We start from the raw sequence: 24,854 nt of genomic DNA, 5'->3' as shown, positions 1-24,854 counted from the left end.
AAAAAAAAATCTAGGTAATGGGAACTAAGTATAGCTTTGTGATACAGACTCATAAATGACCTAAGGAATCTGTTCACTACATAGTACATCACAAGAGAAATATTTGGGTAAGATAATTTAGACTCGCCTCTAAGGTGGGGTTGAGTGTACGGTACCTACTGTAGACTACAGAGATTGCTACCTTGGTTGTTATGGTAGATGCTCCAAATATTAGCCAATGAAAGCTTCTTTCGCTGAACATTCAGCCAATAAGCACCATTGTCGACCGTATAAAAGGGGCGGCTCTTCCTTTACGTTTTCAGTGTGCTGCATTCCACCGAAACAACTACATTGTTCATAGTAAGTTTTGTTGATATTTTCCTTTTTTTTTCTTTTTTGGGGGGCACTGCTTGTGTCCTAATTTTGTCTTGTCCTGATTTATAGTTAACCTAATACGCCAAATCTTTAATCTTCATTCAGATGAAGGCAATAATCCTCTTCGTTTTAACGACTGCCATCTGGGCCGAGGAGTTATACGTCAAGAATGAGGGAACCCCTGTTATTTTTGGTGTGGGAAGTGATGGCGACCATATCATGGTTAGATCACCGGGCGTGTTGAGGTCTACAAGCTCTTCCTCCCAAAGCCCTTCAAACCAGACTCCACAGGGCCGACGTCTAGGACAAGTTTTCCCTTCGGGCCAGCCTTCTCCTGGCCAACGTCTAGGACAATTCCTTTCAAGTCAAAGTAAACCAACTCGTTTCTTATCCCAGCAGACCACTTTGCCACAGAATCGGCTTTGTGATCATGCTCGCAGACCTATTGTAAGTTCTACAGTATGCAGTTGGTAATTTAAGTTGATAAATTAACCCTCCGAACTACTTATGACGCTACGCTGCTGACAATTTGATAATACTGTAATGTACATTTGAAATCTTAAATTGTTCGATAGTTTCCTCCTGACTGAAGATCACGAGCCCTTCAGGATTCTTAAATATACTTTTTATAAGTGAAGTAAAATCATTCCTTCATGAACTACGCATATCTTCCTTCTACAGGTCGATGAGGTGTTCCAGGGTAGGGCATACCACTTCTCCTGGTGCCATGATGGCGGCCGCTCCTACACATGGTACGATGCCAGCCATCATTGTCAGAGGCTGGGCAACGGCTTCCAGGCCATCAGTATAGAGCACCCGAACGAAGACAACTTCGTGGCTGGAGTTCTTAGAACATGTGAGTGTTGCCTCTCAACTGTTCTCGTGGGATTTCTGATTTTGAAATGGTAACTGTGAATATGCTTTCTATCTTTTTCTAAAATTATTTCTTCAGTTAACAAACATTGGTATCGTTTAAAATATATTTCTACAGACCAAATGAGGCACATCTGGACAAGCGGCAGTAAGTTGGGCTCTTACCAGTGGTACTGGGAGACGGGTGTCTCCACGGGTTACACAAACTGGTCTAACACCGGCAGGTTAGTCGGTACACTTCGATACACACGAGCCATATTTATTTAATATTTGCCTAATGGAAATAAACTTGTGTTAAGACTTCTTTAGTTCTTATATTTAGTGTACATAAAATTAACTAGAGTCCCTTTGAACTTGTTAACAGAAGCTGAAGCTCTGTATCCATGGCTCGTGTATATTGACCATCTAAATTTTTTCTTTACTTGGTCAGACTTGGAAGAAGTCAACCAGACAACGCAGACGGTAACGAGCAGTGCCTGGCGGTGGTGAACAGCTTAGGCGTCGGGTGGCACGACTCTCGCTGCGGCACTCTCCGACCTGTAATCTGTGAGACAGAGGCGTTCTACAGGCAGTAATTCTGTAATGCAATATTAATAGCCTTCGTAATGCAAGGTCTAGATAAATTGTATACATACGCTTAATTTTTAATAAAGTCTTGCCTCTCATTTGCCGGTTTCTTTTCATGACTTTACAGTGTACGGAATGTTTCCCTGAAAATGAATCCCTCCGAAGCAACGTAGACTTGGTGATTAAACACTACAGCTTACGAAGGTGTAAGTGCATCTATTATAACGCGGGAACATCAGGTTTAACGGAACTAACTTAGGCCTTAAATATACGTAAGAATCTAATTCCCATTGACCAACTAATAAATTTAATGTTTCCATAAATGTGCATCCTTGAAGCACATCATTGACAATCGCCCCACCCCCCCTCCCCAAATCGCTAGGGAATATTTCTTCAGCGAGTTACCCTGTATCTGAAAACTACTTGCATAACCCCTCATAAGGACCTCTTTCAATATGATTAATTAACTGCTGTTTGGTGAGCGTATCTTGGCACCACAACACGCGGTATAAAAAAAAAAAGATTATACCACCAGGATACTGTTAAATATATCCAGAGCTTCCTTAACGATAAAGCTGTCCACGAGCAGGTTCCCATAAAGCACGAGTAAATACAAAGATTCCACAAGCATCTGCCCGAAGCACAAAAACACCAAGCCATGCACTCTACCGCATCACAACAAGCCTTCCCCCTCGCCTCGGACGGTATAACCGATGACGTTCACTGGGCAAAACTCGTAGAGGCTGCCCAGGAACACACAACCCCCGAGAATTTTGGCAAAGGATCGCCGAGCTGAGAGGAACAGCAAAACCCCCCTTTGATCACCTACTAGTAAACGGTAGGAAAATCAATGAGCCAGATGACGTAGCACAAACACTTTAAACCACACTGGGAACACATTTTCCACCCACACCCCCCCCACACAACAAAGGCACATCTTAAACCACAAACCTCACCACACACATGCAAACACTTCACGACAGAACCACTGACAACACAATAGATACCTCAACACTTACACGGAGCCACATCCTCACTGCTCCTTTCACTCCAATAAAAGTCAAACAAGCACTAGACAGAATTAAAAAGAAAACAGGCGACAGCAATATAAGTCAAGCAATCCTGAAGCACCTGCCCCCAGAAACCGTCACCGCCATTACATACCTCTACAACACCCAACTGGCTACAGGATACTTCCCAAAACTCTTAAAGACAGCCACAGCCATCATGATACAAAAACCCAACAGATCCACAAAACTACAGACCGATCAGCATACTAGAAGTCCAAGGCAAAATATTTGAAAGACTATACAACACCCGCCTCGGATACCACCTGGAAGATGAACAACTACTGTCCTACAAGCAGTTCGGCTTCAGAGCATACTTAACTCAAGACGCACTCAATATAATGACAAACTACCTCCACATTAACAAAGGTGCATACAAGACAGCACTCCTTACAAAAGACGTACAAAAAGCCTTCTACACAGTTTGGCACGATGGATTAAAGTATAAGATATGCACCAATTTTAACCTCCCTCAAAAATCACAACAATTACTATGCAACTTCCTAACAGACAGAAAAATGTGGATAAAATTCACACCTGCCTACTCTGACCACTTCACACTGCAAGCAGGAGTCCCACAAGGATCAGTCCTGTCACCAACACTATACATTCTTTACACAAACGACTTACCCGACCCCTTTCACATCGACTCTGACAATACAGTACGCCGACGATGTAACCCAACTAGTCAGACACTTCACTAGCCTTGATCACCTAACAGACAAAGCACACAAGGAGCTAGAACAAGTTACACAATGGGAACTCCGATGGCGAATACAAACCAACCCGAACAAAGCCCAAATCACCTACTTCGGCACCAAAAGACGCCAACCACGTCACATTTACCTAAACCCCTACATCGACTACCCTTCACCCATAACTGTCAAACGAACAAACACAATCCTAGGAGTCGCATTCAACGACACCCTCACCATGACACTACCCACCAAAACGAAGGCTTCGATCGCAAACAAAACACTCGGGAATATATACAGATTCAGAACCGCATCAATCAAAACCAAAACACACCTATTCAAAGCCCTCATACGCCCACTATTGACTTGTGCACCTAACACACCCCAGCTAGCAGCACCATCACACGCCAAGAAACTTCAAGTCATACAAAACAAAGCACTAAGATTCATCCATAACACACACTGGTCATCCTTCACCCCAAATAGACATCTACATGAACTCAGCTCCCTCCCCCCACTTAACATCTACTGGAGACAACTAGGTGACAAACAAATAGAATCACTCCTCACTACTTACCCTCAATGGCAGGATTATTTCGACAACATCATACTCCCACGCAGATTCAGAAACGAAAATCCCTCCATACTAAACAGACCAAACACACTCCTCCCTTATATTAATAACTCCCATATCAAACCCCAACTTCCCTATAACCACACCCAACAACTCCCCTCAAATTAAACCTAACACCTCTCCTCAACCCACACCCATCGATTCCCACACAACGTAACCCAATCAACTTAACCTAACCTTACCTGACTTACCTAACCTCAAAAAAAAAAAAAAAAAAATATTAACCTGACTTGCCCTACAATACGGAACAACCTCCCCAATCTAAACCCCACCTCAAAACCACTTCGTAAAAAAAAAATTACATATGACTCAATACAACTATTCATTAGCCACACAAATCATATCACCCCTAAAAAATCCTACCATACTATAAATTAACCTAACAACCTCCAAAGCCCCCCCTCTCCTCCCAACAACTCACCATACCTGACCTCACTAACAATTATCCTCCCCTTACCCCTCTCCCCTTACTATATTGAAACACACACACTCACACAACAACCCCCCTTAAGCAATTCTAATTCAGCTCAAATCAACATACCACCGCCACCCCCAACCAATCCTCAAACACAAACTCCCGCCCCCCCACAACCAATCTCCAAACACAACCCCCCGCCAGACAAAGCTTCTCATAATACTACAACTCTCCAGAACCAAACCAAACATACCCAACCTCTATGACAGCCACTGTCAATGAAATCGACCTAACTCAAGACTGAAACCAATCAACCTATATCTCACTCATCTCCGTTCACAATTTGACAAAAGCTCAAATCTGTCTCCTGCTATTACTAAAAACTCTCCTACGATACGCTCATCCTTCCTTACTATGAATACTTTGACATTTCAAGCTCAAAGATTCAAAACCCTTCCTCCAACTCACTCCGTTCCTCTTTGACATAGCTCAAAGACTTTACCTTCATCTTTCTCCAAACAACCCTACGACTAGCTACATTTCCATTTTTTCACCTTTGTTACTTTGATCGTGTGTGGCCTGTGCGTCCGTCCACCTGTGCTTCTCGGCTTGCGCCGCCGCCGTGGCGGGGCGGTTCTTCCTCCGCTTTGCCAACACTGCCTAAGCTAAGACGACAACCAGAGCACCCGCGTTGGCCCTTTGCTTGCCCGGACCTGCTCCCGCCCTCCCCCTGCCTCGTCCTGATTGTGATTGTTACACCTACCGGGCACATTGCCTACCCCCTCACGCAAGCGGTGTTTAGCCACTGCACCTGTTCTCTCCTTCTAAAATTCACTTCTATCCTCCCTTTATCCTTCCCCTGAACCTCTTTCCCCCCTGTCATTAGCTTTTATGTATGTATGTTTGCGTTTTCAGTGTGCTGCATTCCACCGAAACAACTACATTGTTCATGGTAAGTTTTGTTGATATTTTATTTTTTTTTTAGGGGGGGGGGGCTGCTGCTGCCCCTGCCCTAATTTTGTTTTTTCCTGCTTTATAGTAAACCTAATACGCCACATCCTAAATCTTCCTTCAGATGAAGGCAATAATCCTCTTCGTGGTAACGACTGCCGTCTGGGCCGAGGACTTATACGTCAAGAATGAGGGAACCCCTGTTATTTTTGGTGTGGGAAGTGATGGCGACCATATCATGGTTAGATCACCGGGCGTGTTGAGGTCTACAAGCTCTTCCTCCCAAAGCCCTTCAGGCCAGACTTCACAGGGCCAACGTCTAGGACAAGTCTTCACTTCAGGCCAGCCTTCCCCTGGCCAACGTCTAGGACAAGTCTTCACTTCGGGCCAGCCTTCCCCTGGCCAACGTCTAAGACAATTCCTTTCACGTCAAAGTAAACCAACTCGTTTCTTATCCCAGCAGACCACCTTGCCACAGAATCGGTTTTGTGATCATGCTCGCAGACCTATAGTAAGTTCTACAGTATGCACTTGGTAATTCAAGTTAATAAATTAACCCTCGTAACTACTTATGACGATACGCTGCTGACTATTTGATGATACTGTGCTGATTATTTGAACTCTTGAGTCTTCGATAGTTTCCTCCTAATTGATGATCACGAGCCCTTCACGGTTCTTAAATATACTTTTTATAACTGTAATGTAAGAGTTTGCCTTTTTGAACTACGCATCTCTTCCTTCTACAGGTCGATGAGGTGTTCCAGGGTAGGGCATACCGCTTCTCCTGGTGCCATGATGGCGGCCGCTCCTACACATGGTACGATGCCAGCCATCATTGTCAGAGGCTGGGCAACGGCTTCCAGGCCGTCAGTATAGAGCACCCGAACGAAGACAACTTCGTGGCTGGAGTTCTTAGAACATGTGAGTGTTGCCTCTCAACTGTTATCGTGGGATTTCTGCTATTGAAATAGTAACTGTGAATATGCTTTCGATCGTTTTCTAAAATTATTTCTTCACAGTTAACAAACATTGGTATCGTTTAAAATATATTTCTACAGACCAAGTGAGGGACATCTGGACAAGCGGCAGTAAGTTGGGCTCTTACCAGTGGTACTGGGAGACGGGTGTCTCCACGGGTTACACAAACTGGTCTAACACCGGCAGGTTAGTCGGTACCCTTCAATACACACAAACCATATTTATTTAATATTTGCCTAATGGAAATTAACTTTTTTTTTGTGTTAAGACTTCTCTAGTTACTATATTTACTTTACATAAAATTAACTTGAGTCCCTTTGAACTTGTTAACAGAAGCTGAAGCTCTGTATCCATGGCTCGTGTATATTGACCATCTAACTTTTTTCTTTACTTGGCCATACTTGGAAGAAGTCAACCAGACAACGCAGACGGTAACGAGCAGTGCCTGGCTGTGGTGAACAGCTTAGGCATCGGGTGGCACGACTCTCGCTGCGGCACTCTCCGACCTGTAATCTGTGAGACAGAGGCGTTCTACAGGAAGTAATTCTGTAACGCAATATTAATAGCCTTCGTAATGCAAGGTCTAGATAAATTGTATACATATGCTTAATTATTAATAAAGTCTTGCCTCTCATTTGCCCGTTTCTTTTCATGACTTCTACAGTGTACGGAATGTTTCCCTGAAAATGAATCCCTCCGAAGCAACCTAGACTTGGTGATTAAACACTACAGCTTACGAAGGTGTAAGTGCATCTATTATAACGCGGGAACATCAGGTTTAACGGAACTAATTTAGGCCTTAAATTTACGTAAGAATTTAATTCCCATTGACCAACTAATAAAATTCAAAGTTTCCATAAATGTGCATCCCTGAAGCTCATCTTTGACAATCTTCACCCCCCCTCCCCCAAGTCGCTAGGGAAGATTTGTTCAGCCAGTTACCCTGTATCTGCAAAATAATTACATAAAACCTCATAAGGACCTCTCTTTCAATATGACTCTAATTAACTGCTGTTTGGTGAGCGTATCTTGGCAACAGGCACCACAACACGCTGTATAAAAAAAAGATTACACCACCAGGATACTGTTAAATATATCCAGAACTTTCTTAACGATAAAGCTGATCACGAGCAGGTTCCCATAAAGCACGAGTAAATACAAAGATTCCACAAGCATCTGCCGAAGCACACAAAAACCAAGCCATGCACTCTACCGCATCACAACAAGCCTTCCCCCTCGCCCAGGATGGTATAACAGATCCACAATAGAAAAAAAAAGCAACAGAAAAACTAAATGAATTCTCCAGAAGAACAATGTTGATATCGAAAAAAGTTAAATAGCCACGATCATAAGGTGAAAAATCAAGACCTTCCTGTGGTCCTGCCAGAGCTCCAAAACGAGAGCAGTTAGATCAAACTTTACACCTACATTACGTGGGTCCCTAAGTTTTACACCGTGATTATTAATCTCTGACACCCGGGCAAGAACAAATAAATTTTTATCGACCGAGATGGCCACGGCGATTGCTGGAGGTGGTTACCCTTGTCGAGGAGCTTGTACAGACAGGCGAGTAATTTTGCAAGCATTCTAATTTACACAGACCAATGTGCTACTAAGATGTCCTGATGACTTCACGTTCGCAGATGCCGTTGCTGGTGTATTACGGGGGCGTCCAAAGGTAAGGAGTTGGGCGTCTCTATAGATCGGCTGGTTTAGCCCTGATGCCCAATTTCTGCACAATAACCTCGACCACTTGACTGATAAACGAAACGGTGACGAACATAGCTCTTAATGGTTTTTCCTAGCAATATTTAAGGTTTGGTTACCCCTGAAAATTCTTAAGTTTAAAAAAATATTAAAAAAACCCGGAGTAATTCTCTTCAATTGATAAGAAAAATAATGCAGGATAGCATTTTGTTGCTATTGATGGTTTCCTCTGCTGAAAGTAATCGTCTAGCCCTAGCCAGATGAAGATACTAAAGTTGAAATAGAATTAGAAGGGGATGAATTCATGTTTTAAGCTAAAGGGGCATTTATGAGCAAGTGGATGATGGAAATGTTTGAAACATATATATTAAAGAAGCACCGATGTTTTGTTAAGCCATTTGACTACGACATGGAACTTTACCAGCCGAATAAAATCGTCTGGCGGTAACCAAAATTAAATAGATAAAGAAAACGTCGTGAAAGGATTATTTAACAATTAAAACAAACGGGAAGTGGGCACCACTTAATTATTGTAATACAAACTTCATGCGAACAAAAATAGTTCATTTGTGCCAAACAGGAGGTTAAATTAGTAAAAAAAAAATTATTATTATTATTATCATGTGCAATTTATGGTGCAAAGTGATATAATTGCTGCTTAAAGGTCTTAAATAATAAAATTGCTTCTACGTTGTGCACGGAAGGGAACCTTCGGCTCCCCACTCCCCTCTCCAGGTTAACAAATTTATTGGCAAAGCGTGGAGTACAGTTTGCCTATTCTGAGTAATTAAGTCAGGTCTTGAGTCAAGACCTGACACTGAGGATGCTATCACTTCACAATGGAAGTTTGGGCCATGGACCAGAATTTTCCTAACTAATTATAATCCTCTTAATACGGCCGAGAACCCTCCAGTTAGCTGCTTTCATGTTAGGTTACGTTACGTTACGGTACATTGCGTTACGTTACTGTATTATATTGTTGTTTTGAATCATGACCTCAAATGTTCGGGGGTCGTGGCCTACGACCCAAACATCCGGGAGTCATGGCCAATGGTCCAAACGTTCTACATTCCCGCAGAAAATAGAGACAGTCTAGAAGAAGTATAAGCTGCAACAATTAAAACACTCAGAATGAGTGGAAAAGAACATTTATTCTAACTAACGCTTAATAATGTAAACGAGTGGCTACTACTAATAACTGCCACACACTGGTTGCTTGAAATACTGGGTATCACTTGTATTAGTATTCTCATCATAACTGCCTCATGGAAATGAGAGAACACAACATTATTCTACTCTGTGAATTGTCTGCAATGATTCGAGCAGAAGTTGGGTGGTGGAGCCAGGGAGGGCTGGGGATTGGGAAGTCGAGTGCACTACATACAAACTGTATTATTTAACACCTTTAAACAACAGTACTGTCGCTGTGCATCATAAATTGTACATTTCACAATAATAATAATAATAATAATAATAATAATAATAATAATAATGATAATAATAATAATAATAATAATAATAATAATAAAAATAATAATAATAATAATAATAATTAATAATAATAATAGTAATAACATTGTCTTCTTTTGCCATTAAACCTCACTGTTTGGCATAACTGAACCAAGTGGTTTGCTAATTCTACACAGGACTGCAGCCAACTGAACTATATTTCTTCACATCAAATTTGTATTATAATAATTATATGGTGCCCACTTCCTATTGTTTTTATTGCTAATTAATCCCTTCGTTACGATGTCCTCTTATGTATTTTATTCTAGCTACCACCAGACGATTTTATTTGAATGGGGATATTAATTTCGTATCCAAGGGTTAAACAAAACTTGGTTGCTTCAACAAGATATAGATTCAAACATATCAATAAACCATTTGCTCATAAATGCCCGCTTTTACAAATGAACACCGAACATAGAACATGAATTCATCATCCTCCCATCATAATGTAACTTTGGTGTTGTCATCTGGCAGCGCTAGACAATTACACTATTGTCAAAGCGTTATTCTGTACTGTAATCTTCCTAACTAAGATACGTTAAGCTTTCACTTCTCACCCCCAGCACCCCGTCACCCCCTCCCCCACAGAAAGAGATCAATTCCGACATTCCCCTCCCCAAGTGTTTGGGGTTCAGACCTCAGAGAGAGGATTGGCAAGGCTAATGTGGCAAACGCAGGGATGGAGCCAACTGTACAAGACTATTTGTTTTGACGTAGCTATTCATATTTGTCTTTAAGGGTAGAGGTATTTATAACACTCGTCTCCTCTCTCTCTCTCTCACTCACTCCACTTACTCTCTCAATTATATGCCAGTTGTTCGTATGTTCGTATATCCATTTATTTATTCAGCACACTCCTTTGTATCGTACTATACTAAACGGTCACATCAAATGCGTGAATTTTTATTCCCAAGTGTCCTTGCAACGCCAGCACCATGTTAATATAATTTTATTTAAGTTTCAACACACACATACGCACGTATCCCATGCTAGCTAATAGTATTTCCAGTAGTTAGTTTTCTGAATCAGTTATATTGATTCAATTATTTATTCAGTGTTCACATACGAGTTATAACGCGTATCTAGATAATAGGAACTAAGTGTAACTTTGTGCTACAGACTCATCAATGACCTAAGGGATCTGTTCACTACATAATACAACACAAGAGAAGTATTTGGGTAAAATAATTTAGACTCGTCTTTAATGTGGGGGTTGAGTGTACGGTACCTAGACTACGGAGATTGCTACCTTGGTTGTTATGGTCGCTGCTCCAAATATTAGCCAATGAAAGCTTCTTTCGCTAAACATTCAGCCAATAAGCACCATTGTCGACCGTATAAAAGGCGCGGCTCTTGCTGTTTGTTTTCAGTGTGCTACATTCCACCGAAATAACTACATTGTTCATGGTGAGTTTTGTTGATTTTTTTTTGTGATTTTTGTTTGTTTGTTTGGGGGTGTGGTGAGAATTGGAGATCTTAAAATTAATTTGGCGGGTATGATCCATTTTGTTTACGTACGTGTTGCTTATAATTTTTCGATTGTATAACTATTATCGGTTTCTTTCATATTACGTAAATTATGGTATTTCGCCTTCTGTAGGTGCAGATTACTCCACTAATTTTTGTATGTTAAGACCACTAACAAAATCTGTAACCTCATAATGCACGTTTACATAAGTAAACGTATTGTTTAAGGTTACAAGACCTTTAATACAATTTTGCATGGGTAAATAAACAATGTTTCTATTCTCCCGATATGTTAAAATAATACCAATATATCTTACTCCGTCTTGTTAAACTAAATTCGCTGTACTTGATTATGTCAACTTGACAAAATTTCATTAAGTTGGCTGCCATAATTTTGTCTTGTCCATCTTTATACAGTGAAACTAATACACCAAATTCTAAATTTTCCTTCAGATGAAGGCAATAATCCTCTTCGTGGTAACGATTACCGTCTGGGCCGAGGACTTGTACGTCGGGAATGAGGGAACCCCTGTTATTTTTGGTGTGGGAAGTGATGGCGACCATATCATGGTTAAATCACCGGGCGTGTTGAGGTCTACAAGCTCTTCCACCCAAAGCCCCTCAGGCCAGCCGTCACATGGCCAACGTCTAGGACAAGTCTTCCCTTCGGGCCAGCCTTCACATGGCCAACGTCTAGGACAAGTCTTCACTTCGGGCCAGCCTTCTCTAGGCCAACAGTCGGGACAATTCCTTTCGAGTCAAACTAAACCAACTGTTTCCTTATCCCAGCAGACCACTTTGCCACAGAATCGGTTTTGTGATCATTCTCGCAGACCTATAGTAAGTTACCAAGTATGCACTTGGTAATTAAGTTAAGCAATTAACACTCCTAATTACTTCTGCCAATACGCTGATGACTATTTGATTATACTGTGCTGAATATTTGAACTCGTCATTCGATAGTTTCCTCCTAATTGAAGATCGCGAGCCCTTCAGGTTTCTTAAATAACTTTTTTTAACTAAAGTAAGATCTTGCCTTCATGAACTACGCATCTCTTCCTTCTACAGGTCGATGAGGTGTTCCAGGGTAGGGCATACCACTTCTCCTGGTGCCATGATGGCGGCCGCTCCTACACATGGTACGATGCCAGCCATCATTGTCAGGGGCTGGGCAACGGCTTCCAGGCCGTCAGTATAGAGCACCCGAGCGAAGACAACTTCGTGGCTGGAGTTCTTAGAACATGTGAGTGTTGCCTGAACTGTTATCGTGGGAGTTATGCTATTGAAATCGTAACTGTGAATATGCTCTCGATCGTCTATCTGTAAAATTATTTCTTTAAAGTTTTACAAACAAATATATATATATATATCGTTTAAAATATATTTCTACAGACAAAATGAGGGACATCTGGACAAGCGGCAGTAAGTTGGGCTCTTACCAGTGGTACTGGGAGACGGGTGTCTCCACGGGTTACACAAACTGGTCTAACACCGGCAGGTTAGTTGGTACCCTTCAATGCACACAAACCATTTTTATTTTATATTTGCTTAATGGAAATTAACTTTTTTAAGACTTCACTAGTTACCATAGTTACATAAAATTAACGGAGTCCCCTTGTACTTGCTTCTAGAAGCTGAAGCTCTGTGTTTCCATGGCTCGCGTATATTGACCATCTAACTTTTCTTTATTTGGCTAGACTTGGAAGAAGGCAACCAGACAACGCAGACGGTAACGAACAGTGCCTGGCTGTGGTGAACAGCTTAGACGTCGGGTGGCACGACTCTCGCTGCAACACACTCCGACCTATAATCTGTGAGACAGAGGCGTTCTACAGGCTGTAATTCTGTAACTACAATATTAATAGCATTCGTAATACAAAGTCTGTATAAATTGAATACAGACTTTTTTAATAAAGTCTTGCCTCTCATTTGCCTGTTTCTTGTCATGACTACTAGTGTACGTAATGTTTCCCTGAAAATGAATCCCTCCGCAGCAACCTGGACATGGTGATTAAACACTACTGCTTACGAAGGTGTAAGTGCTTCAATTATAACGCGGGAACATGAGGTTTAACGGAATTTATTTTGGCCTTAAATCACGTAAGAATTTAATTCCTATTGACCAACGAATAAACTAAAGTTAACATAATATGCTTCCCTGAAGCTTTTCATCTTTGACAATCTTTCCCTCTCCTCCCTCCAAGTCGCAGGGAAGCATTTGCTCAGAGCAGTTGCCCTGTATCGGATAAATAATTACATAACCGCTCATAAGGACCTCTTTCAATATGACTGAAATTAACTGCTGTTTGGTGAGCGTATCTTGGCAATGGGCACCATAACATGCGGTATAGAAAGTTAATACCACCAGGATACTGTTCAATATATACCGAGCTTTATTAACCATAAGGCTGACCAAGAGCAGGTTCCCGTAAAGCAAGAGTAAAAGCAAAGATTCCACAAAAGCATCGGCCGAAGCACACAAGAACCAAGCCATGTGCTGTACAGCATCACAACAAGCCTTCCCCCATCTCCCAGGACGGAATAACAGACCACAACGGGGGGGGGAAGGCAACAGTGAATAAAGCCCCGTCCACACGATCGAGCAGTGCCCGGCGGGCTTTGCCTGTGTGGTGGTGTACACATGGGGGTGGTTGGCGGCAGTCCTAGTCGTGCGCTGGTAGCTAATAGGTGGTCGGCGGGTGCGGTACGATCACCATGGTGTGCTGCAGGAAAAATCGCCGGACAGTTAAAGCAAAGAGCATTGAGTTGTGTACTATAATAATTGCTTTGTGCAAAAAGTCAAATGCAGTATAGGGAATGGTGCAAAGAGCGGTTAGGTCTTAGAAAAGTATCCAGTCTGCCACGATTTTACGTGAACTGCAAGATGGACATGAGCAAGACTTCACCAATTACATGAGAATAGACCACCTTTTACAAACTTCTAGCGAAAGTGGAACCATATATAAAAACACAGGATACCACTATGAGGGAGTATATCTGCAATGGCTCGTCTAGAGGCAATGCTCCTATGTCTTCCGACTGGGTGTACTTCACTTCAGTATAGAAGAGGATCTCAAAGTTTGTCTCGCATAATACCTGGAACTTGGCAAGCCATGTATGAAGTACTCCAGGAAGATTACTTGCAGGTGAGATTTATAGTACATAAAATTTCATTGAAAGTTAGAATTATGATATACTTATACAGGAAGCTATGGGACTAGAGTGAGGAGAGCGGCAGGAACGAAGAACACACGAATGTCCTCATTACATAATACAAACAATCTCCCGTTTATTGTCACGCCAATAATGTACATTGCATAAGCTTATTTGGTTATACCAGTGGTCTCAACCTTGTTTGCCCCATGCACCCCTTTCACCATATGTCAATGTCATTCCCCCCTCCTTTCCAAGATTGTCTGCCTCAAAGTGCATTCCAAATAATATGCATATTATACTGAAAATCCTTTTTTTTTTTCCATATCAGTTCCCCCTCATGAAAACCTGAGGGGGGGAATTCCCCCCCTGGTTGAGAACCTCTGGGTTATACACCGGACATCTGGACCGAGTGGGGAACATATACGTATCACATTTGCAGTACGTGACTCCGGTTTTACAAAGTGCTAGCATACGTTTTGTCAGTATCTCTGTTCATACCTCACCGACTTGAGGACCCCGAGGTCAGCGGTGGCGTAGTGATCAGCTGTTTTTGAGTCGCGTGAGGTTCCAATAATAACACGTCTTGTGTAATGTTGAATATTAATGACAATATTATAGGAATGTCGGTTTTCCGGTTTTATCGATTATTAATGATGAAAATATTAAAACATTAGTATTTGTGAAGGGGGGTAACCCTGCCACACATGTGATACATGATGGACCTGTTTGGGACACTAGGTTGTTTGCAAATAAGATATTGAGGATTGACAGCTTGTATAAAGATCAACTTTATTTTACATAATAATTACATACACCCCAACGTATGTAGTCTGCAATTACAGATTTTAAGACCCTCTCCATAAAATACATGTCAGGATCCCAGGGTCAACTTCGTTTGTCTGGCAGTCGTCGCTCCATATCCGGCAGCAAACCGCCAGGCAGGCTGACCATGATTTCGCTCAATGACGGGCACGGGCACTCCGCTGGGTTGCCCGCCAATTTTGCCCGATAACTGGCATTTAGCGCGTGCCCACCGGGCACTGCTCGATCGTGTGGACGGGCCTTAAAAGAATTCTCCACGAGAAGGACCATGTTGATATAGGACAAAGTTAAATACCCACGATCATAAAGTGAAAAATCAAGACCTTCCTGTGGTCCAGCCAGAGCTCCAAAACGACAGCAGTTAGATCAAACTTTACACCTACATTACGTGCGTCCCTAAGTTGTACACCGTGATTACTATTAATCTCTGACACCCGGGCAAGAACAAGTACAATTCTTCCCCAACGAGATGGCCACGGCGATTGCGGGAGGTGGTTACCCTTGTCCGGGAGCATAAACAGACAGGTGAGTAATTTTGCAAGCACTCTAATTTACACAGACCAATGTGCAACTAAGATGTCAAGACCTGACCCTGAGGGTGCTATCACTTCACACTGCCAGGCAGCTGCCATGAACTGTATGTAGGGTGGAAGTTTGGGCCGTGGACCAAAATTTTCCTAACTAAATTATAATCCCCTTAATACCCGCGAGTACCTCCTAGTCAGGAGCTTTCAGGTTACGTTACGTTACATTAATATATTGTTGTTTTGAATCATGACCTCTTAATGTTCGGGAGTCGTGGTCCCTGGCCCCAACATCCGGGGATCGTAACCCATGACCCAAAAATCCGGGGGTCATGGACAATGGCCCAAACGTTCTACATTCCGGCAGAAAATACAGTCGAGAAGAAGTATAAGCTGAGACAATTAAAACACTCAGAATGAGTGAAAAAGAACATTTATTCTAACTAACGCTTAATAATGTAAACGAGTGGCTAATACTAATAACTGCCACACTCTGGTTGCTTGAAATACTGGGTATCACTTGTATTTGTATTCTCATCAAACTGCCTCATGGAAATGAGAGGACACAACATTATTCTACTCTGTGAATTGTCTGCAATGATTCGAGCAGAAGTTGGGTGGTGGAGCCAGGGAGGGCGGGGGATTCGGAAGTCGAGTGCACTACATACAAACTGTATTATTTAACACCTTTAAACAACAGTACTGTCGCTGTGCATCATAAATTGTACATTTCACAATAATAATAATAATAATAATAACAACATTGTCTTTTTTTTTGCCATTAAACCTCACTGTTTGGCACAACTGAACCAAGTGGTTTGCTAATTCTACACAGGACTGCAGCCAACTGAACTATATTTCTTCACATCAAATTTGTATTATAATAATTATGTGGTGCCCACTTCCTATTGTTTTTATTGCAAATTAATCCCTTCGTTACGATGTCCTCTTATGTATTTTATTCTAGCTACCACCAGACGATTTTATTTGAATGGGGATATTAATTTCGTATCCAAGGGTTAAACAAAACTTGGTTACTTCAACAAGATATAGATTCAAGCATATCAATAATCCATTTGCTTATAAATAGAACAGGAATTCATCCTCCTCTCATCCTAATGTAACTTTGGTGTTGTCATCTGGCAGCAATAGACGATTACACTATTGTCAAAGTGTTATTCTGTATTGTCATCTTCCCAACTAACATTTCACTCTTCACCCCCAGCACCCCGTCACCCCCTCCCCCACAGAAAGACACCAATTCCGACATTCCCCTCCCCAACCGTTTCGGGTTCAGACCTCAGAGAGAGGATTGGCAAGGCTAATGTGGCAAACGCAGGGATGGAGCCAACTGTACATGACTATTTGTTTTGACGTAGCAATTCATATTTGTACGAGTACGAAGTGTTTAGTTAAGAGGTGAAAGAAGATTATTAGGGGTTGAGGGAAAAGTGGTGAAACTGAAATACAGCAGGAGTAGAAAGAATCTGGGCTCAACCAGATCGCTTCATCTTTCTTATTGGTGTTTTATCTTTGTTCTGCTCCCTTGGGTCGTCAGACCTTTGTATTAATAATGGTTTATTTATATAATGCTGCTTATTATTATTTGTCTTTAAGGGTACAGGTATTTATAACACTCGTCTCCTCTCTCTCTCTCTCTCTCTCACTCACCCACTCACTCTCTCAATTATATGCCAGTTGTTATTCAGCACACTCCTTTGTATCGTACTATACTAAACGGTCACATCAAATGCGTGAATCTTTATTTCCACGTGTCCTTTCAACACCAGCACCATGTTAATATAATTTTACTTACGTTTCAACACATACATACGCACGCATCCCATGCTAGCTAATAGTATTTCGAGTTGTCACTTTTTTTAATTATTTATATTGATTTAACTATTTATTCAGTGTTCACATACGAGTTATAACGCGTATCTAGATAATAGGAACTAAGTATAACTTTGTGCTACAGACTCATCAATGACCTAAGGGATCTGTTCACTACATAATACAACACAAGAGAAGTATTTGGGTAAGATAATTTAGACTCGTCTCTAAGGTGGGGTTGAGTGTACGGCACCTAGACTACAGAGATTGCTACCTTGGTTGTTATGGTCGCTGCTCCAAATATTAGCCAATGAAAGCTTCTTTCGCTAAACATTCAGCCAATAATCACCATTGTCGACCGTATAAAAGGGGCGGCTCTTGTATTATGTCTTCAGTGTGCTGCTTCACCTGTCATAACGACTTCGTTCATGGTTGGTTTTCAAATTTGTGAATATTGTTTTTGTGTTCATGTTAATTTCAGTTAGTCTATCAATTTGCCTGTGGTTTATTTTGATTACGTATTATTTATAGCAATTAGTGTTGTGACGAAGAATATCTGGTTAGCCATTTTCATATATTACTTTAACCAAAGAACGTCGTTTCCTCAAGTGTAGAGTGTCTTAACACATTCTGCATGTTGAAATCGTTACAAAAATTTTTACACTATACTAAACCGAACTCTTAAATAAATTTATTCTAAAATTACGACTTTGAGTGATCTTGTGCGGCTAAATAAACGTGTTTATAATTGCTCAAATGTTTAACTAGTTTTATAATCCAGTTAGGAAGACAATTTCTGTTTTCTCATCTCTTTATACTAAACGTTACCCGCCACTACTTAAATCTTCTTCAGATGAGAGCAATAATACTCCTGATGGTGACAGCTGTCGTCTGGGCAGATGATTTGTATGTTAGGAACGACGGAACGCCAATTATTTTTGGTGTGGGAAGTGACGGCGACCCTGACATGGTAAAGTCACCGGGCGTGTTGGTGATGTCCCCAAAGTCTTTATCGCAACGATCTTCAGGCCAGACTACTCAAGGCCAACGGTCACGGCAAGTCTTCACTTCGGGCCAGACTTCACCACCCCAAGGGCAAATTTTCTCAAGTCGAACTTCACCAATCCCTTTCTCACCCCAGCATACCACCTTGCCACCGAGTCGGTTTTGTGATCACGCTCGCAGACCTATAGTAAGTCGTGCATTTGGTTATTTCATCGTGCAAATTAACATTGAAATAGTAGTCGGTAATATAAATGCACTAATTGAAGATGGCGAGCCACTCGGGGGTCTTCAACATAATTTTTATCTGTAGAGGATCCTACTTGTATGTTCTGCACAACTCTCCTTTCTGCAGGTGGACGAGGTGTTCCAGGGTAGGGCATACCACTTCTCCTGGTGCCATGATGGCGGCCGCTTCTACACATGGTACGATGCCAGCCATCATTGTCAGAGGCTGGGCAACGGCTTCCAGGCCGTCAGTATAGAGCACCCGAACGAAGACAACTTCGTGGCTGGAGTTCTTAGAACATGTGAGTGTTGCATGACCTCCGTTATCTTGGGGTTATTAAAATGGTAACTAGATCAGTTTCTAGAACTGATATCATTACTTTTATCAACGCGGATCTGTGCAGCTTCTCTGGATGGGGAGCTATAAACTTAGGTTAAGTTCAATAATAATAATAAAACTCGATATTTATCAATTACACTTTGTAAATTAGACGATCTCAAAATTACATTTCAGGACGCTATCATCTTCCCAAATTCTGAAATGACTGTTAAGCCTCGCCATTTCCTCCAATATGTACTGGAAGTCACACATCCTTAGTATAACTAAAACTGGCTCCCGAAAGTTGGGAATGCTGTACAGGTGCCGTAGCTACTTCACTCCTGAGCAGTTGCTCCAAGTATGCAAGGCATTCATTCGTCCTAACTTGAAGTACTGCACTCCTATCTGGGGTGGCTCTTATGTCCAACTATTAGATAGGGTGGAATCAAAGGCATTTCGTCGTATTAACTCTCCTCCTTTAGTCGACACTCTCTTCGCCGCAATGATGCTTCTCTCTCTCTCTCTCTCTCTCTCTCTCTCTCTCTCTTTTACTGGTACTTTAACGGGCAATGTTTGGTGGATTTGGCATCTTGTGTACCGCCGGCAAGGCCGTGGGTTCGTAACACACTTCTTGTCCTCGGTGCCCACCGTTTCTCTGTGGATGTCGGTCACTCGAGAATAACCCGTTTAGTACCTCCTTCTTTCCTCACACAGCCAAACTGTGGAATGCTCTGCCTTCTGTGTTTCCATGCTCTTACAATCTGTCTCACTTTAAGAAAGCTGGTTTTCCGTAATCTTCGTGGTGTAGATTAATACATTATAATTTTTTTTTTCTATATTTACAATTCTTTCCTTTTTTCTCTCCTCGGGCTCCGTTGTAGGTCGTTTGACCTGTGCCCGGGTGGGCTAATTCCCAAAAAAAAAACTTGCTTTCGATTGTATTTCTCTAAAATTATTTCTTTAAATTTAACAAATCTTGATTTTTATCTTTTTAGCATTTATCTCTTAAAATGTTTCTACAGACCAGATCAGGGACATCTGGACAAGTGGTAGTACATTGGGCTCTTACCAGTGGTACTGGCAAACGGGTGTCTCCACGGGTTACACAAACTGGTCTAACACCGGCAGGTTAGTCGGTAGCCTTGACTACACAAAAATATTGATTATATAACCGTATTTGCCAAATGGAACTAAACTTTTTTGTTAGTCTTCTAATTACTGAAAGTGTTTCAGAACTTGCTGAAAGACCTGTGTACCCAGGGCTCGTGTATATTGACCATCTGTAACTCCTTATTTGTTTTTCTTTACTTGGCCAGACTTGGAAGAAGTCAACCAGACAACGCAGACGGTAACGAGCAGTGCCTGGCGGTGGTGAACAGCTTAGGCGTCGGGTGGCACGACTCTCGCTGCAACACTCTCCGACCTGTTATCTGTGAAACAGAGGCGTTCTACAGGCAGTAATTTTATAACTTCAGGATGTTTAGTTTATCTATTTAATAGCCTTCGTAATACAAGTCTATAAATATACTAATTTTTAATAAAGTGGTTTAACCTCTCACTTGCCTTTTTTTAATACTACAGTACGTATTATTTCCCTGAAATTTAAACCCTCCGCAGCAACCTAGGCATGCTGAGTAATCACTACAGCTTATGAAGGGTTTAGTGCATCTATTATAATGCGAGTCTTAGCGGAACTAATAAGACTTTAAATCTACGTAACAATTGAATTCCCGTTTGACCATATACAGTACACCTAATAATGTTTATATGCATGTGCATCACTGAAAACTATGTCTTCAACAATCGTGTCTTGTTTTGCAGTCACTCGGGAAGAATTTGCTCGGTTACCCTGCATCTGAAAAACAATTAAATAACACCTCATAAGGACCACTTTCAATATGACTGGAATTAACTGCTGTTTGGTGAGAGCATCATGGGCAGCACAACACGGGGTATGAAAAGATTATACCGCAAGAATACTATTGATACATCACGAGATTTATTAACCATAAAGGTGGCAGATAGCACGAGCAGGTTCCCATAAAGCAAGAATAAATGCAGAATTCACCAAATCATTGGCCAAATCACACTGAAACAAGCAATGTACTGTACAACATCGCACCAAGCTTTCTCCTTGCCCCGGACGGTACAACCCGACTCGCAAACCCAAGCAATGGAGAACTAAAGGAATTATCCACGAAGAACCGTGAAGTTGTCAAAATTTTTAGTCTCTAGAGTAAATTGAAATACTTGCCTGTGGGCCAGCCAGAGCTCCTAAACGAAAGCTGTTGGGTAAAACTTTACACCTACATTATGGGGGCCAATCAGTTGTACACCATGAATACTATTGACCTCGGACCCACGGTAGTAGGCAACTACCAAACGGAGGTACTACGGCCTGGGAAGATATTGGAAGTATAATCTGTTGTTTATTGGTAGACCCTGCTGCTGTATTATATCACAAATATTGCGACTAAGTCCCAGGTTGATAATCTGATTTTCTGCCTCATTTATACACAATTGCAGGGTCTCAATTGTTTCTCTTGCTATTGACAATACAACATGCATACAGTATATTGTTGCTCACTATTGATTTTTTAATTTTTGCATTTCTTTATGGTTCATTAGTTTATTTTTAATTTTGTATTGTATTATACATTTTATTTACTTAATTATATTTTTAATTTGGATTATAAATTCCATTTAATAATAATTACATTTTCACCCCCCAGGCCCTGATGTGGGTCAGTGACCTGTTCCCGGGTGGGCTGTGATACCCATAAAAAAAGAAAATAGCTCGGGCAAGAACCAAAACAAAATTAACTGATTGAGGCAGCCTCGGCGGTTGTGGGAGGTTACTTTTGTCGGGGAGGCTGAACTGCAGGCGGGTAATTTAGCAAACCTCATAATTTGCGGGGACTTGTGGTAGATGCGGTACCGTTCTTGCCTCGCAAGCGAGATGCCACGGGTTCGATTCCCGGGCCGGTGGAAGTTGCTTGGACTTGCTTCCTAGTCCCTGTTCACGTAGGCCTAAAAGTAAGTACCTGGTGTAAATGGGAAGTTGCGAATTCGTATTCTGGGAAAGTTGTTGGAGCTTCCAGTAACGTCATGACATAAACCATTGACTCTTCAGGCTTCTACGCCCTTGACTCGTGAGACAAACAGGCAAGCATGAACTTAACATGCTTCCCTGTTGGGCACTGTAAACGCTTCTGCGCTTCACCTTACACAAGGATGTAGGGGGGTACCCAATAAAAAAAAAAAAAAAAAAAAAATATATATATATATATATATATATATATATATATATGTATAATTTGCAGAACCGAATGAGGTACGATGATGTCCCGATACCTTGCCGGTAGTCTATGGGGGGTGTCTCTATAGATCGGCTAGTTTAGCCATGATGCCCAAATACTGCACAATAATCTCTACAAGTTGACTGACGAACAAAATTTTTTAGTGTTTTTCTTCATTTGTAAGGAATAGTCACCCCTGAATTTGTAAGATAAATTATATTAGAAAAAACGTAAGAGTAATTCTCGGAAGCTGAAAATTGAGAGGAAAAATAATGCTGCTTAAATATCCTTTTTTTCACGTGTTTCATTATTTTCTTAATTATTTTAGGAAACAACGCACTTGTACCACTTAGTGTTGCCAATCGCCTCTCCCTGAGGTCTGAACCCCCAACTTAGAAGTGTTTTCGGGAGAAGGTTGCGGTAGTTGTCGTTTTGTGGGGAGGAGACCGGGTACTAGTAGAGCTCCTATAAATATCTTGGAATTTGTGTGAACGATGGAAACTTTGTCAGCAACCTTCGTGACAAACTCATGCAGCGCATTAAACCCCTCAAAACCCTTGTTGGCAAGGGCTATGGAATTTACATCACCTATTCTCGTACTTTCTATCTTCACTTCATTCGTTCTGTAGTTGACTATCATGCTCTCCATCATGTGACTATTCCGCCTAAACAACTCAACAGCCTTGAGGTAGTGCAAAATGAAGCCATGCGCATCATTCTAGGTTGCCCAAAATCAACCAGAATTGTAAACATGAGGAAAGAGCTCGGACTGCCCTCCCTATCTGAGTTGTAGCATTAGTAAATATGACAAATTTTGTGACAAGAGGTACCGGTATGGCCAGCATAAGGACAGAACCAGACAATGTGATGTACTCGTGGCCAGAATTAGGCTAGGATACAGACACATCTGGCAAGTTAGTAACGCTGTACCCATACCGGAACACTCAGCATGTAAACTTTGTGATAAACCTTTAAAGCATTCACTTGAACACTATATTATTGAATGTGACACTGTCAAAGACTTCAGGCCACCTGACTTTTTGTATCTTGAACTATGTAATTACTTCACTGAATCAGGTGTGCTTGAGGACATTCTTGCTGTTTATCCCAAATTTGCTAGCCCACACTGATAAGTCTTCAATTAGAATATGACTCCAATGTATGTGATCCACTGACCTATATATGCTGCTGGTGAATGTGATGTATTTCTTTCTTTGTGTACGAACCTCTGTCCTGCGTGGCAGTGAGCAGTGGCATTACCCACATGAATATGACCTATATATAGTGTCAATGAATATGATGCATTCTTTGTGTACGAACCTCTGTCCTGTATGGCAGTGAACAGTGGCATTACCCACATGAATATGACCTATATATAGTGTCAATGAATATGATGCATTCTTTGTGTACGAACCTCTGTCCTGTATGGCAGTGAAGAGTGACATTACCCACATGAATATGACCTATATATAGTGTCAATGAATATGATGCATTCTTTGTGTACGAACCTCTGTCCTGTATGGCAGTGAAGAGTGACATTACCCACATGAATCTGACCGACGTATATGTATGTATGTGTGTATATGTGTATGTATGTGTGTATGTGTGCATATGTGTATAGATATGTACATGTATATGTGTATGTATATGTGTATATGTATGTATATGTGTATGTGTGTGTGTACATATATGTATATGTACTGTCAATGAATATGATGCATCTCTTTGTGTACGAACCTCTGTCCTGCATGGCAGTGAACAGTGACATTACCCATATGAATCTGACCTCTATACATTTATAGCTGTTAATGAATATGATGTATTTCTTTGTGTATGAACCTCTTGCCTGCGTGGCAGTGAGAAGTGATACCACCCTCAGTGTCAAGACCTGACTGAATTAATCAGAATAGGCAAACTGTACTAAAAGCTCTGCCAATAAATTTGTTAAACTAAAAACTCCCCACTCCCCTCTCCAGGTTAACAAATTTATTGACAAAGCGTGGAGTACAGTTTGCCTATTCTGAGTAATTAAGTCAGGTCTTGACACTGAGGGTGCTATCACTTCATGAGCTGTATGTAGGGTGGAAGTTTGGGCCATGGACCAAAGTTTTCCTAACTAATTATAATCCCCTTAATAAGCCCGAGAATCGTCCAGTCAGAAGGCTTCAGGTTATTTTAGGTTGCGTTACGTTGCGTTACATTATTATATTGCTGTTTTGAATCTTGACCTCAAATGTTCGGGGGTCTTGGTCCATGGCCCAAACACCCTGGGATCGTGGCCCATGACCCAAACATCCGGGGGTCATGGCCAATGGTCCAAACGTTCTACATTCCGGCAGAATATAGAGAAAGTCGAGAAGAAGTATAAGCTGCAACAATTAAAACACTCAGAATGAGTGAAAAAGAACATTTATTCTAACTAACCTTTAATAATGTAAACGAGTAGCTAAT

General features: G+C 41.4%; 4 protein-coding genes across 4 annotated transcripts; all 4 read left to right on the top strand.

The window, feature by feature from the left end:
* Window positions 1-306: 306 nt before the first annotated feature.
* LOC121874834 lies at window positions 307-1,892 on the top strand. Its single transcript, XM_042379119.1, has 5 exons — window positions 307-339; window positions 460-801; window positions 1,036-1,210; window positions 1,346-1,451; window positions 1,658-1,892. Exons 2-5 carry the CDS (start codon window positions 460-462, stop codon window positions 1,800-1,802), a joined length of 768 nt encoding a protein of 255 aa, XP_042235053.1. The 5' UTR covers window positions 307-339; the 3' UTR covers window positions 1,803-1,892.
* Window positions 1,893-5,680: 3,788 nt separating this feature from the next.
* Window positions 5,681-7,078, top strand: LOC121874822. The gene is made up of 4 exons (XM_042379107.1): window positions 5,681-6,067; window positions 6,303-6,477; window positions 6,615-6,720; window positions 6,934-7,078. Exons 1-4 carry the CDS (start codon window positions 5,681-5,683, stop codon window positions 7,076-7,078), a joined length of 813 nt encoding a protein of 270 aa, XP_042235041.1.
* Window positions 7,079-11,130: 4,052 nt separating this feature from the next.
* Window positions 11,131-13,148, top strand: LOC121874920. Its single transcript, XM_042379268.1, has 5 exons — window positions 11,131-11,160; window positions 11,674-12,060; window positions 12,289-12,463; window positions 12,613-12,718; window positions 12,918-13,148. Exons 1-5 carry the CDS (start codon window positions 11,158-11,160, stop codon window positions 13,060-13,062), a joined length of 816 nt encoding a protein of 271 aa, XP_042235202.1. The 5' UTR covers window positions 11,131-11,157; the 3' UTR covers window positions 13,063-13,148.
* A 4,806-nt stretch (window positions 13,149-17,954) lies between these two features.
* LOC121874921 lies at window positions 17,955-20,660 on the top strand. The gene is made up of 5 exons (XM_042379269.1): window positions 17,955-17,986; window positions 18,409-18,747; window positions 18,913-19,087; window positions 20,127-20,232; window positions 20,421-20,660. The coding sequence occupies exons 1-5, from the start codon at window positions 17,984-17,986 to the stop codon at window positions 20,563-20,565; spliced, it is 768 nt and encodes a 255-aa protein (XP_042235203.1). The 5' UTR covers window positions 17,955-17,983; the 3' UTR covers window positions 20,566-20,660.
* The last annotated feature ends 4,194 nt before the right edge of the window (window positions 20,661-24,854 follow it).

This window comes from Homarus americanus, unplaced genomic scaffold (assembly GCF_018991925.1).
Source record: "Homarus americanus isolate GMGI-L3 unplaced genomic scaffold, GMGI_Hamer_2.0 scaffold56009, whole genome shotgun sequence".
Classification (NCBI taxonomy): Eukaryota; Metazoa; Arthropoda; class Malacostraca; order Decapoda; family Nephropidae; genus Homarus; species Homarus americanus.
The sequence above is the reverse complement of the archived record's forward strand: the minus strand, read 5'-3'. Positions and strand labels throughout refer to the sequence as shown.